A 15,965-nucleotide genomic window follows, 5' to 3' on the forward strand; every position below is an offset into this window, starting at 1 on the left:
GTACTGATAGCTATCTGTTTGACAGTGCAGAATGGAGCAAAATCAGCTATATTTAAATAGCACAAGAAGTTGCAATATACACAATATACAGTAGATTTGAAAACAAAACAAAAAAAAACAAACAAAAAACAATTATGCCCTTCAGCTAAATGCTGAAGTCCTGTCACTGCAGAAATTCTCCTCTGACCCCGCTGAAGGCCGATTCTTATTTAAACACCAATATAAACCTTGAAAAAATGAGTTGGTTTGTTCTGTCCTAAACAGCAAATAATATGCTTAAATGTGCAGCATGCAGTGTGCTATATGCATTTAAAAATGTAAATATCTTAGCAAAATTAAAATAAATGCGAACGTTCAACTTTATGATAGATTTGACATGTTATGGTTAGACAGCATAACCACCAACTTTTAAGGCAGTAATATTTCCTATCCTGCATCCTTGTGTTCACGCAAGCCCAGAAGAGTTCATTTTGATCAGGATGGTGGCTTAATCAGCATTATGGGCTTTCAATTCCAGAATCCTGAGATCAAAATCCATCAGACACAAGGGTTGATTTACTAAAGGCAAATAGGCTGTGTACTCCAAGAGCACTTGCTCTAGATCTGAGGGGAACATGCAAGGAACATAAATAAAAACAAACAAAAAAAACACACGATTGGATGAAAGAAATCAGCAGAGCTTCGCCTCATTTCAGAGCTTCTTCTTCGGATCTAAAGCAGTGCAGATTAAGTGCAGAGCCTATTTGCCTTTAGTAAATCAACCCCATAGTGTCTACATGACATTTGTATGTTCTTTTTGTGACTGTAAGGTTCAGTTTCCTCACAAAATATAAAGACAGCCTTTATGATTTTTGTGTGCCTGTGTAAATTTAGTAGGGACATTACATTTCAAGTATTTTGGGGTTACAGCACTGCTGAAAAGATTGACAATATACAAAAAATAAAATGATAATAAACACCCATTGCTTATTGTCACTATCTGATCAGCAGGAGGCACGGGCTGATAATATGAACGGTTCTGTCTCTACTTTGAAAAAAATCCAAGGAACATATGGACACAATATTATTAAAATGATTAAATCATGCTTATTGTCATGGAAACCTATATAGAGAACTCTGTACAAAAAAGTTGTGTCCTGAGGGAATTCCACAGACACTGTTGCATTTAGTAAAGCCAGGTTTGCAGCATTTCTTCACTTACAATCAACAAGTCAAATTTCAAAATTTCTCAGAGAACATCAAAACAAAAAAAAAGGTTTTGTCTTTTTGTTATGCTTTAAGTCTGGAGAGAGTGGAGAGGGATTAGAACACCTGTCAGTTTTTATTCCTGTGTCCCTGTTAGGGAGATTCATCCCCTCTGTTTGTCCTGTTACCGTTATCATTGAACATACAAGTAAAAAAATCCCAAATTCTGAGCTGTCTCCAGAACAGTAATAGAAGGGAAATCTACCAATGGGGACACTAGCTCTGTAGACCTGGGAACCCCCCTTCCTCAAAGGGATTCCTTTAATTAGCAGGGATTTTCTCTCACTTCCTGTTCCTATTGGCTCCCACTGATGTCAATCACAGCCAATGAGCCGAGGAGAGGGGGCGGGGCTGAGCAGCAACCATGTGTGAATGCACATGCAGAGTAGAGGCTTGAAAGTGAACCGACTTGTGTGTCCTCAGAGCAAGCTGCTTGCTCTGGGGGCACTTGGCAGGGGCCATGAGCGTGGCAGGAGACCATAGAAAAGGAGGATTGGGGCTGCTGTGTGCAAAACCACTGCACAGAGCAGGTAAGTATAACATGTTTGTTATTTTATTTGCCCTTAATATCACTTTAAAAGCAACCAGTCAGGACAGGAATATGGGAACCACTGAATCATTTTTGTAGGCGCAGGTTTTAAGGCCTCATACACACAGAACTTTTTTTGCAGCCACTTTTAGGGGCGTCAGACGGTTTTATTTAACTGCTTCCAAACGGCCCTCCATGTTATCCTAGGTGTCCATGCACACAGACTTTTAAAATCTATTAGCAACAGTAGCGTTTGCCAGCAGGAAAAAAACAAAAAAACAAAAACAGGGCCAGTATGTCCAGGAGCAGCAGCGTTTTGGCAGAAAAAATGCTTGATGAGTGTAAATGCGCCTAAAGGAGTGTTAACATTTAGTGCTTGAGTGTTCATTTCAATGGCCAGAATAAATCATTTTTCTGGCCAATGAAATTAATGACACTTGAAAAGCGTTAGACACTTTGACAAGTGTCAGGCGTTTTTTCTGCCAAAATGCTGCTGCCAAGAGGAGGAGCATTTTTAAAACGTCCTGTGAGGCCATAAGACTGTTACTATTATCTTTCTTTCACCATAATATGGACTGGAAACAAGCAGATTCATGTAGGCTGCCGTGACAACTGATATGCATAAGCTTGTTTTGGGTCAGTCTCTATAAATACAGAACCAAGGACAAGGATGACAACCTCATAGCTTCCACCTTCAAAAACAATTTGGCAACAGCAGCTCCCAAAATTTCAGTCTTTTCAGATTCAAACAGATTTTACCATCTTTCCCCTTGGTACATCATAACAATGCAGACTCATCAATAATTCTGAACAATTTGGAACTATAATACAATGTGTAAAAGTTCAGAACTAAAAGGGTACACTTTATTTCAGGAGCAAATGCAAGGCGTAAAAGATCAAAGCAACCAGATTCTAAATGAGAAACATTTTGAAATCTGAACAGCTTGCACTGGCTGCTACATCATCTTCATAAATAAACCTGATTAATGATTAATTTAACCGCTAGCCTACAGGGCACTTCTACCCCTTTCTTGCCCAGGCCAATTTCCAGGTTTCAGCGCTGTCGCACTTTGAATGACAATTGCGCGGTCATGCAACACTGTACCCATATGACATTTTTATCATTTTTTTGTGACAGATAGAGCTTTCTTTTGGTAGTATTTAATCACCTCTGGGTTTATTATTTTTTCTTAAACAAACCAAAAACCACTGAAAAGTTTGAAAAAAAAAAAAAAAAGTTTTAGTTTTTGTTACAAAATTTAGTAAATAAGTGATTTTTCTCCTTCACTGATGTGCGCTAATGAGGCTGCACTGATGTACACTGGTAGGTGGCCCTGATGAGGAGGTACTGGTAGGTGGCACTGATGGTCATTGACAGGCATCACTGATGGGCACTGAAAGGCAGCACTGATACATGGCACTGTTAGGCGGCACTGACTGGCACTGATGGGTGACACTGAAAGGCAGCTCAGATGGGCACTGATATGTGGCACTGACACGAGGCACTAATGAGCACTGACACGAGGCACTGATGGCCACTGACAGGTGGCACTGCTGGGGCTACACTGATCATCAGGGCACACTGATCATCCCTGAGCCGTGCATGCGCAGTGAGAATGGGAGGACATCAATGAGAGAACCACCTTGCGTCCATCATATTACTATATGGCGGGTGGGAGGTGGTTAAATAAAATGTTATGTGTGTAGCTTTTTCTTTATGAACTATTCGTAGCAGTGTATGCACAGGGTCAGATTCAACAACTGGGAGCTGTTGTGCTCCTAAAATCACAGAAGACAATTTAGTGCACAAAACAAGTACATTTACTGCTGTATAGTTTGTACTCAATTGTGCAAGGCCATGCACTTTAACTATAGCAGGTAGATTCTGGTTTGATATGGCTCAGAAGACACATTTATTATTTAGCTGGAATAAAGAGTTGGTCAATCTTACCACAGCCTGTAGCCAAGTGACTGTTTGCCCATCATCTAATATTTCCAAAAGTCGATTATAAAGCTCTCCACGTTTGGCTTCAGGAAGGTCTTGCAGTACAGAAAAAGGATTTTTTAGCTCCACTATATCTAAGGGAGGAAAAAAAAAAGAATCAAAGTGACTTTATGTTGTAATGATACAACAGCATATGACATAAGCCTAGCATTAATATCTCACACTATGGAACAGACTTTTAGAAGATGAAAACGGTTTAATGAATTTGTTCCTACAGTATGGTTCAGTGAATTTCATGTTAGTTAAACAATCTGCTAGTGCTGGTTGCATCCTGCTGAGTCTCGTGCTTTGAAAAGTTGTGTGCATTACCGCAGCAAACATTAGAACAGTAGCAACAGAACACAGCTTTGTGACTCATTGCCATCTCCTGTCAGTGCCTTATACAATACTCAGAACACACTTCCAACACTTACCAGTCAACAATGTTTTACTAGGAATACTTTATAGAATTAAAAAGCTAAATAAAGTTTTGCAGTCATTAACCACTTGCCGTCCAGAGGATTTACCCCCCCTTCCTAACCGGCCATTTTTTGCATTACAGCGCTGCGTTAATTTAACTGACATGCGAAGCTGCATCCAAATTAAATTTTCGTCCTTTTTTCCCCACGAATAGAGTTTTCTTCTGGTGGTATTTGATTGCCTGTGCAGTTTTATTTTTTCGCTATTAATAAAAATAAATCAATCAAATTTCGCCATAAATTTAGGGCAAACCTCATGAAAGTTTTTGTTTAGATGGGCGTTCTTCCTTAAAATTACTGATAACATGCAGGTCATGTGTGTAAAAGGTGATCTAGAATGATGTGATATTTTATCCAACATTTTGGCATCATACACATTCAGGGCTCTAAATGGTGTGCATGTTAAGCAGGGAACTTCTCTACAAACTGCAAATGCATACAACTATTTGATCAAGTCAGTAAGACTTGTGACTGGTATTCAATCAAATTGTGTTGCTGGTGCAATACTCAGTGTATGTGAGGCAGCAATAGAAAGCAGAAGAGCTGAAAATCCTCCCCATTGGGATGTCGATAACAGAGCTGGTGCCTGGTTTTGCGAAGATTAAAAAAATCCAATGGACAATAAAGCCTCAGCTTTTAAAATGCCCACTAGGAATAGGATAATATTTGAAAACAAGGCTTCACATAATATGTTGATGCAAAAAGTGTTTTAATTTTTAGCCAATGTTTATAACCTATAACTATTAATCAGTTATCAGCATTTAGCAGGTATTTGTAGTCAGGACGCTGGGGTGCATTAGACTAAACTGCATTGTGTAGGCTTACAGATCTCAGAGGGGCTCTCTCCTGAGCTGACCCTGGGGGAACTGCACCAACAGAAAAGGTTGAAATACATGTTGAGAAAGAACATTTGGACTGCCAGCTCTTCTGCTCACTGCAGAATCTAAAACCAAGATACAGATAACAGTCGAACAAGCTGATTTATAACGCAAGTTGAGAAATTTTCAGAAAATCCTTTTAGGGTGTCACAATATACTAAAATGTTGTGAATTTTGTCTAAAGCTGAACTCTGGGCACAAACATTTTCATTGAAATACATTCCTCAATAGCCAAAAAGGATATAAGTGAACTCAAATGCACCAAATGCCTTCGTGAACCCAGCTATCATGTTGTAAAAGTAGCAGTGGCATAATTTCTGGGTTAACATAGGCCTGTGCAGACAGCAGAGTTGTGGGAAGGATCCAGCAACTCACTACAGGCTGCCTGCAGAGATACAAGACTAGTCACCCTGCAGAATAAAGCTGGGTACACACTGTTTTTTCGGTGTTCAACCAGAGGGCTGAACAAAAAAAAAAAAAAACCCTCAGATTCCTGCATCCACCCAAGCAAGGTGAATGCAGGAATCTCCCCCACTGCATTATTGTATTATGACAGTTGGGACTCCCTACCCTCATCACCCCCCCACCCTCTGTTAGAGACCACTGATCAACACTGCAGTGGCTAATTGAATGCTGGTTTGTCAGCAGGACCGTTCAACCAAGAAGCCAGGTCTAAGGATCAGCTTTTGTTGAACAGAGAGTGCCACACACAGCTAGAAATTCATCTGGTTCCTGCTAAATCGGATGAATTGTGGTCCGTATGTACCCAGCTTAAGTGAGAAAGCAGCACTGACAGGTCTTTACAGGAAACTCCTGTAGTCACTGGACTACTGCAAAGAAATAAACAAAACACCAAGACTCAAGTAAGAATATACAGTTGTGTTCAAAATAATAGTCCGACATCACTAACCTGATCAATCACTGTTTTTGGTAGAAATATTTCTATATGGCAAATAATTTACTAGCAGGTGTAGTAGAGTAATAGAAATCCAACAGACCCAACAGTCATGACATGCATGCTGCTGATTCTGTGTAATTGAATCACTAATTGAAAGGGGCATGTTCAAAATAATAGCAGTGTGGAGTTCTATTCGTGAGGTCATTCATTCTTTGATAAACAGGTGGCAATTATTGCCCTTATTTAAGGAAGGCAGCAAATGTTGTACATGCTGGTTACTGTGCATTTCTCTCTGAAATTCTGAGGAAAATGGGTCGTTCCAGACATTGATCAGAAGAACAGCGTACCTTGATTAAAAAGTTGATTGGAGAGGGGAAAACATATAAAGTGCAGAAAATGATAGGCTGCTCAGCTAAAATGACCGCAAATGCTTTAAAATGGCAACCAAAACCTGAAAGACGTGGAAGAAAGGGAAAAACTACCATTCGAATGTCTAGAATAGCCAAAATGGCAAGGACTCAGCCAACAATCAGCTCCAGGAAGATCAAAGAAGGTCTAAAGTTACCTGTGAGTACTGTTACAATTAGAAGATGCCTATGTGAAGCCAAGCTATCTCCAAGAAGCCCCCGCAAAGTCCCACTGTTGAAAAAAAAGTCGTGCTGAAGAGGTTACAATTTGCCAAAGAGCACATTGACTGGCCTAAAGAGAAATGGCGCAACATTTTGTGGACTGATGAAAGTAAGATTGTTTTTTTGGGTCTAGTGGCCGGAGACAGTTTGTCAGACGACCCCCAAATACTGAATTCAAGCCACAGTACACTGTGAAGACAGTGAAGCATGGTTGGGCAAGCATCATGATATGGGGATGTTTCTCATACTACGGTGTTGGGCCTATTTATCGCATACCAGGGATCATGGACCAGTTTGAATACATCAGAATACTTGTAGAGGTCATGCTGCCTTATGCTGAAGAGGAAATGCCCTTGAAATGGGTGTTCCAACAAGACAACGACCCCAAACACACCAGTAAACATGCAACATCTTGGTTCCAGACCAACAAGATTGACGTGATGGAGTGGCCAGCCCAATCCCCGGATCCTAATCCAATAGAAAACTTGTGGGGTGACATCAAAAATGCAGTTTCTGAGGCAAAACCAAGAAATAGAGAAGAACTGTGGAATGAAGTCCAATCATCCTGGGCTGGAATACCTGTTCACAGGTGCCAGAAGTTGGTTGACTCCATGCAACACAGATGTACAGCAGTTCTCAGAAACAGTGCTTATACAACGAAATATTCATTAAGTGATTCAAAGGAAAGCAAAATCTTCAAACATTTTTCAGTTTATATAGTGAATGTTTGAGTTTTTAAAGAAGAATACAAAAACACTGCTATTGTTTCGAACAGTCTAATATTCACTTTTCTTCATTTTTTTTGAGGAAAAACACAAATTTGATATATTTTTCTTCATGTTTTGATTTGGAATAGAATGTGTAGTGTTCCCAATGCATTTGTGAGTATGGAAATAAAAGCTATTAGGAGGATGTTGAGCTTTATTCACTTTTTTCAACACACTGCTATTATTTTGAACACAACTGTACATGCCTCTTTCATTTAGTCAATATTTGCTGAAGTTCTGCTTTTAGTAGAAGTTACAGTTAGCTTTATGCCATACTAGCAATTTTGTAATGGAAATTTGTAGCTGCTGCAGAATAACAGTGTTACAGAAATTGATTTGTAGCTGAGTCGCTAAGTGATTGGCTTTTTGCAGCATTGCACAGGATCGCCAGCTTCAGTATCTACTCATGTCATCCAATGCAGTTGCTGATGGCCACAGCACACCATCGATTTGTACTTGGCTAGCTAAGCAATTGAGGCCAGCAACAGCAAATCTTTATCTAGTTGGATAACAGCAAACAAAACAGTCTCCTGTAGCTGCTAAAAGTTGCTTGTGCGACATGGGTCTTAGGGCACCTTCACACTAGCAGATGGGGGGGTATAAAACTCCAGGATTGTGACATTTTACAACCCTCAACAGCTCCCCTTATAACAGTAAGTGTGGCACCTGGGAGTGTACATGGCAGAAATTATAGCCCCTGTCGTTTTTAGCAGGCATAACGTTCCCTAAGCGAGACATATTCAAGTGAGAGGAGCCCCTATGCAAGCATTCCACAACCATGTTCAATGAATGCATGTGTTTGTGGTACGCTAGTGCAGAGTTCAAAGGGATTAAAGCAGGCAATAAGGAGGCAAAACTACACCTCCCCACGCCTGTCAAATGCTCTCTGAAAAGCGATCTGCAAGTGGGGAAAAAGCTCACACAAAGCATTGATTACATGTACCTGAAAGTTACATGTGTGCCCTTGCTATGCGATACGGCAGAATGATTTTCTCCAATACCAAAATATGGTAACTCCAGCGCAATGCTTGCACTTCAGGAGATTGGTACATTTTCTCCAACAACCTCAGTGCTTCAGGGACCTCACTGCACTGGGCACTTTATAAATCAAAGGAAATAAGTAGTAAATCCACCTGCGCTGCTACGTTTACAATATATAATATAAAGACAGCTGCCAACATCCAATCCTCACCTTTTAAATGGACATATATATATATACAAATAATCAATATTGATGCAGCGCTGATATAATTAACAATAAGGTGGGTTTCAACCGTGAGAAAATAGTGAATTCTGTGTCAAACAGCCCGCACAATCTCGGCCCACAGTGATTCCCTCTATAACATATAATTGCTGTTTATAGACGGTAAAGGCAAAAAAATGCAGTCTACAGTAGATATAGATGCATAAACACGTTTTAGAGGACACACATGCTCCTGTGCTCATGCAAAGTGGTAGGTGATAATCCTTGTATGGCTAGCATGCCCGCTCACCTTCCCCCTGCGACCCACAGGGGCCAAATAGCCTTACGGGTCACACCTTGACCCTATGCGTTTTCTCCAGGTGCAAGACACTCTTCACTCTCCAATGCTCTCTCCTTCACCATCTGCTATTCCCCCTGAATAGGTACCGCTGTGCATGTACTCAAAAGCTCATGGGATGGTGACAATCATGAAACAAAAACACAAAGATCCTCCATAGTGCAAAACTGTATATCACGTTTATTCCGTTTAAAACCGCCAAGTTGCAACTCACATTTCAGCAGACGAAATTTCACTTGTGACACCTCTCATGGGTGTACTGAGGCACTCTGGTGTAGCAAAATGGCGCCAACCCGGAAGTGCGTCACCACGTCACTACGTCACATCTACGCGTTACGCCACGCCCCTCGTAGCTTCGTCCTGACGAAGCTACGAGGGGCGTGGCGTAACGCGTAGATGTGACGTAGTGACGCACTTCCGGGTTGGCGCCATTTTGCTACACCAGAGTGCCTCAGTACACCCATGAGAGGTGTCACAAGTGAAATTTCGTCTGCTGAAATGTGAGTTGCAACTTGGCGGTTTTAAACGGAATAAACGTGATATACAGTTTTGCACTATGGAGGATCTTTGTGTTTTTGTTTCATGATTGTCACCATCCCATGAGCTTTTGAGTACATGCACAGCGGTACCTATTCAGGGGGAATAGCAGATGGTGAAGGAGAGAGCATTGGAGAGTGAAGAGTGTCTTGCACCTGGAGAAAACGCATAGGGTCAAGGTGTGACCCGTAAGGCTATTTGGCCCCTGTGGGTCGCAGGGGGAAGGTGAGCGGGCATGCTAGCCATACAAGGATTATCACCTACCACTTTGCATGAGCACAGGAGCATGTGTGTCCTCTAAAACGTGTTTATGCATCTATATCTACTGTAGACTGCATTTTTTGCCTTTACCGTCTATAAACAGCAATTATGTTATAGAGGGAGTCACTGTGGGCCGAGATTGTGCGAGCTGTTTGACACAGAATTCACTATTTTCTCACGGTTGAAACCCACCTTATTGTTAATTATATCAGCGCTGCATCAATATTGATTATTTGTACTGGGCACTTTATAACCCTTAATTACTGCTTTGCCCATGACTGTATAGGTAATGTAATTCCCATATTGCACTAAATGCATTGGGGTCTTTAACCATATAGTAATATGACGGATGCAAGGTGGTTCTCTCGTTCTGGGAGGACGTCATAACGTCTTCCCATTCTCACTGCGCATGCTCGGCGATCAGCGGTGCGCTGTGTCCCTCGAACACAGCGGATCACCGATCACAGAAAGAGCCAAAGATGTCGGCTCAGTCATGTGATCAACTGTGTCCAATCACAGCTGATCACATGTAAACAGGGAAATGCCGGTTATCGGCATTTCTCTCCTCTCAAGCTGTCACGCTGACAGCTCGAGAGGAGAGGAGAGCAGGTAATCGGCTTTCCGCGGAGGGGACATGTACATGTATGATCAGTGTGCCCTGATGATCAGTGTAGCAACCTGTCAGTGCCTTGTGTCAGTGGTCATCAGTGCCACATATCAATGACACATATCAGTGCCCATCTGAGCTACCTTTCAGTGTCACCCATCAGTGCCGCCTATCAGTGCCCGTCTGAGCTACCTTTCAGTGTCACCCATCAGTGCCGCCTATCAGTGCCCGTCAGTGCCGCCTATCAGTGCCCGTCAGTGCCGCCTATCAGTGCCCGTCAGTGCCGCCTATCAGTGCCCGTCAGTGCCGCCTATCAGTGCCCGTCAGTGCCGCCTATCAGTGCCCGTCAGTGCCGCCTATCAGTGCCCGTCAGTGCCGCCTATCAGTGCCCGTCAGTGCCGCCTATCAGTGCCCGTCAGTGCCGCCTACCAGTGCCCGTCAGTGCCGCCTACCAGTGCCCGTCAGTGCCGCCTACCAGTGCCCGTCAGTGCCGCCTACCAGTGCCCGTCAGTGCCGCCTACCAGTGCCCGTCAGTGCCGCCTACCAGTGCCCGTCAGTGCCGCCTACCAGTGCCTCCTCATCAGTGCCCATCACTGCCACTGATCAGTGTCCATCAGTGCAACCTATCAGTGCCCATCAGTGCAGCCTCATTAGCGCACATCAGTGAAGGAAAAAAATCACTTATTTACAAAATTTTATAAACAAAAACTAAGAAAAACTTTTCAAAATTTTCAGTGGTTTTTGGTTGGTTTAAGAAGAAATAAAAAACCCAGAGGTGATTAAATACCACCAAAAGAAAGCTCTGTCACAAAAAATGATAAAAATTTCATATGGGTACAATGTTGTATGACCGCGCAATTTTCATTCAAAGTGTGAGAGCGCTGAAAGCTGGAAATTGGCCTGGGCAGGAAGGGAGTATAAGTGCCATGTAGGCAAGTGGTTAAAGAATTGTAAAGTAGCCTTAGAGGGCCTTTTATTCTAAGCAGTGTCCAGCTTATTCACCTTCCATTAACTTACACAAAACACACCTTTATATTCTACCACTGCCTTTTACTGTAAAAGATGATTTGGTTTCCTCCTCAGCAATTTCGCCAAAAGTGAAAAAACTTCTAAAAGGGCAAGATTTTTGATCATGTGGCAGTACATAATGATATCCACATTAACTGCACAGCAGTCCACTTTTCATGGGTGACCTGAGGATGTGGCATAACTGAGCACTTGTCTACCATCACTGTTTATAGACAGCGGTTGCTAGATTGCGATTTTATGTAAACTCCCGGCTGCTATAAGTGTTACACACACTATATATCACCACGAACACTGGAGTGACAACAATTCTTGGACAATCACTCACAGTTAAACCTCTAACCTTAAATATGATACTTACCAATTGACAGCGAAGAAAAGGGCAGGTGGGAGGGAGCACCACAGAGATGCCTCCCAAGGACCCCCCCTTTTACAGCCCTCCCCTCTCTCCAATTCTTCTCCCTATTGCTCAATTTTTTCTTCCAGGATTGTACAGGTGTAGTGGGGGGCTAAAAACTCAATTTCTAGAATCTTCCCCATTATATAATATACCCTGGGGGGGGTCTGAAAATTGTCCAGGTGTAGTTGGGGCTTAAAACTCCTATTTTCTAGAAGCTTCCCCATTATATTAGTATATCCTGGGGGAACTTGAAACTAACATTTTTTTCTCCTCCACACGCCAGTGGGGGTGGAAGAATAAAAACCCTTCTGACCTTCTAGAATGATCCCCCACTGTATTTATACAGTGGGGGGACTTGAAACCTTATTTCCCCTGCCACAGTCCCATAACAAAGGGGTGGGGGCCATTTCCTCCTTTTCTTTTCCTATTCTTTTTGTTCATGAATAGGAAATGGCGTTTTAGTCTCTGCAGCTCTTACATGTCGAGATAGATTAGAATAAAGTGCAACTATGCTGAGGCTTTTGCACACAGCAGAAGTGAATATGTCTACATTGGCAATGATTTTGCCTGAAGCCAAAGCTTTTATGTGGTTTCCATGTACCCGATTTCCACCATTGCTACTGATGAGGGTATTCCCCTGTGGGGTACTCATGTAGTAAGGTGTGGAAATGGGATAAGTGTCTCCGTACAAGAAAGTTTCCTTGTGGCAAAAGGGCAGAAGGAAGAGCCTGATTAAGGGCTAGAAAGCTGTCTGGGAACTATCCAACATCCGGAAAGAAGACTGAAATGCACCGTGGACCACAGCACTGTTGTGAGGACATCACTGAAAGGATGTCCTCAGAACATGCATGCGCAATGCCAACTCCGGGCATACGAGCTCATTTGTCAAGCTTAGCAAAAGCAAGGAAGAGCTCGAAAAAGGAGCGTGCATGCCCAGAGTTGGCATTGCGCATGCTCAAAAACACATTTCCTTCCAGTGACGTCATCACGCCAGCGCTACGGTCAACGGTGCGTTCCACCCTCATTCCAGATGTTGACTAATTCCCAGCCAGCTTCCTTATCCCAGAGAGATGAGCAATCTTGTCACGGTGTTTTTTAAGCGATGAGCCTTCTTATCTTTTTTAAAGTGTGAATGGCCAATTTTGTGATTTAGTAAACTTGTCCTAAAGTTTGCACTTGGAGCTTCTCCCGTTCCCTTTTTATTGCCAGATTTGTGGACAGTTTCTATTTTTACTCTGTATAAGTAATACCTTACTAATTACATAGGTGAAAAACAAAACAAAAAACAGGTTTTATCAAACAGATCAGGGTTATAGATATATATCTATATCTATCTATCTATCTATCTACCTATTTCTTTTGAGATGCATCTACATGTGATGCAAGGTAACCTGCTTTATATAAAAAGGAAGTGGCTTTGAGGCATACTATGGAAAGTAAATAAATGAGTGAGGAAGTAGCAGTTCTCAGATACAGGAAATGGGGCTAATATTCAATCTAACTCACCTTCTTTTATGACAGACACAGAGTCACTGCTTGAGACGGCCTTTCCATCCACAGAGATATTTCCGCATCCATCCACCATGTCCCATTCAAACAGTGACACAGTGTTATTCAGTAGTGGTTTTGGCTGCTCATGCTTTTCAATGGATTCCTTCTCAAAACCTCCTTGTATTTCAGACAACAAACAGAATTCTGTCAAAAGAAAAACAAATGTGAAGCAGGCAATATAATAATATTGTACAACAGTCAATCATATTTTTTTAACAATGTAATCACATTAGACCAGTGAAAATGACTGAATGGTTGCGGTTACTTACCAAACATTGTGCAATGCTGGATTAAAGTCCACCTTTCATAACATTACCAGCCCTCCACAACCCCTCCCCCCCATTGTGACAGCTAGTGGGGGGGGGGGGGGGGGGGGGGAGAACAATATTCTGTGAATGGGAAAACTACGAGTTCCGATAGCCTTTGCGGCTTTCAACTTGTAGCTTTCAATGAACTACCATGCTGCTCCACAGCGCCGTGGTAGTTCATTCAGCCTGCCAGTAAGTAGCTTGCCCATACGGGATGTGTGAGCAAGCAGATGTACTGACAGGTCAGGGGGAGAGTTGCATAGCACCTGCGATCTGCTGATCGCTGGTACAATGCTTTAGAGGCTCCAGAAACAAAAAAAAAATAAAAATTAAAAATGCACATTTTTTTACCTGAAAAAAGGGTATTTTACTTACCTGGATATTAAATCAAAGTGGTGAAACATTAATGTTTGCAAATAATTTTAGACATCAGTATTATGTTGCACAGAAAAGCAAGTATTGTTAGCATCCTCCTATTAGTCACAATGAACACTTCTAAAGCCTGTTAAGTTCATATAGGGAAACAGAATATAAAATTGTATTTATACACTTTGCAGACTTTGCTAATGCTGAAGATACGAAAAAATGTATTTATTAAATATTCCAGTTATGTGGACGTTACCTATGACAGTCCGCCTAGGAATTCCCACTTCTCCAGACTGACACCAACCAGTCCAGTAATATTGATATTTGCATAACTCCCCCCAAGAGGCAGTCGACTCCTTTAATGAGCGGAGAGGTTTCTTGATATGAGCAACGAGGCAGGGTGCTGTGATGTTTTCAGAAAGCTATGCACAGCATCCTGCCATTTCCTCCCAACAGCCATCATCCGTTTCATTGCTTGAAGTGACAGAGCCAGGGATGACATCAGTGGGTTTAAAATAAGTCTTAATGAAAAAGGAAAGGAAGTAAAAAAATATATAGGGAGTTGATGGGGTGGAAGGAAACAGGGCAGTCAAATTATAAATAAATTTCAGCTTTAAAAGTATATTGTTATAGCAGTTCAATTAATACAAAAATCTACCTGTTGATCCTGTTATGAATCCATTTAACTCTGTGCTGTTATGAAACCTCAAGCAATATTGCCAGGCTTGCCTAGTTTTTGATGACACCCTTCCACTTATACTGTGGACAGAACCGCCACGTATTGCATTGGTGGGATTCCTGAGATCCAATTATTTTATCTTTTGCTTTCTCAGTTCACACCCATGAACTACCAGACCAACCCCCCCCCCCCCCTTTGGTATGGAGTCAAGATGATGTTCTGTAATTCAAATTTAGTAGTGAGCAACCTAGAATGACAATCACTGCTCCTTCCCAGATACAGTATAGTGACTGAGCGTTGTCACTTTAGGACAAAGTGAAAAGATCTAAAATAGAAAATGAATGCAGCCACCACATCTAAGAACTGGTAAGATGTAATGTAGTACAGTTTTTGTTTTGGGTTTAAATACATGGACCTCAATCAATAAGCACAAATTTAATTATACTTACTAAATTTATAGATGAAAACCAGAGAGTGTTTATTTTAAGACTCCTTATATGAAATCTATAATCCAAATATGAAACAGTATGCATGTAGACATGCAGCATCAAGAATTCAATTCAGATAAATAACTCAAATCTTACTGATATTACATGATCGCTGAATTCTGAAGCCTAAAAACGGCCACATAAAAAAAAACCATAATGGAGAAGTATTGTGTGTATCGGTAGAAGATGTTTATGGGAAGAGTTGTGTCATGATTCTTGTGCTGGTAATATAACTTTGCTCTGAAAGAAAACCATTCATTATCCTCACACCCTGCCAGACTCCACGCTGTTCTCACACAGCCCTCACCACAGGCCAAGGTAGGAATGACATCACACACTGACAGCTGCAGTGAGGAGACTCATGCCTGGGTACATACCACTTCACAGATGAGTAGCAGACTGCTCCTGTTCTTCTACAAGCTCAAGGTTAACTCATGTACGCTTCAAATAAAAACACTGCTTATTTCTGCCAAATTCATTACTACATCAGCCCCAGGGAAACGTTATTGGAAATATTTTTTATTCTCTTAATGCCTTGCAGCACTGGGGTCATCAGTTTGAATCTCAGCCACTATCTGCATGGAGTTTGCATGTTCTTCCTGTGCTGGCGTGAGTTTTCTCCCACACTTCAAAGACACGCTGGTAGGTTAATTGGCTCATGTGCACTATGGCCCTAGTATGTGTATTTATAAATGTGAGATAGAAACCTTAGATTGTAACCTCCCTGAGGGCAAAGACTGATTATTATTATACAGTATTTATAAAGCGCCAATAGTTCACTCAGCGCTGTAC

The 15,965-nt window shown here is 41.7% G+C and overlaps 1 protein-coding gene across 2 annotated transcripts in view; it reads right to left on the reverse strand.

The window, feature by feature from the left end:
• Window positions 1–15,965, reverse strand: part of GSDME (gasdermin E) — a 144,902-nt gene that overhangs the window by 28,325 nt on the left and 100,612 nt on the right. For both annotated transcript variants that reach the window (XM_089673210.1, XM_089673209.1), the window contains exons 6-7: window positions 13,288–13,476; window positions 3,726–3,853 (exon numbers count right to left, since the gene is read on the reverse strand). In XM_089673210.1, the coding sequence (XP_089529336.1) occupies window positions 3,726–3,853; window positions 13,288–13,476 (317 nt within the window). The remainder of the gene's footprint in view (window positions 1–3,725; window positions 3,854–13,287; window positions 13,477–15,965) is intronic.

Source organism: Staurois parvus, unplaced genomic scaffold, assembly GCF_062004578.1.
Source record: "Staurois parvus isolate SC_StPar_1 unplaced genomic scaffold, SC_StPar_1.0 ptg000136l, whole genome shotgun sequence".
NCBI lineage: Eukaryota > Metazoa > Chordata > Amphibia > Anura > Ranidae > Staurois > Staurois parvus.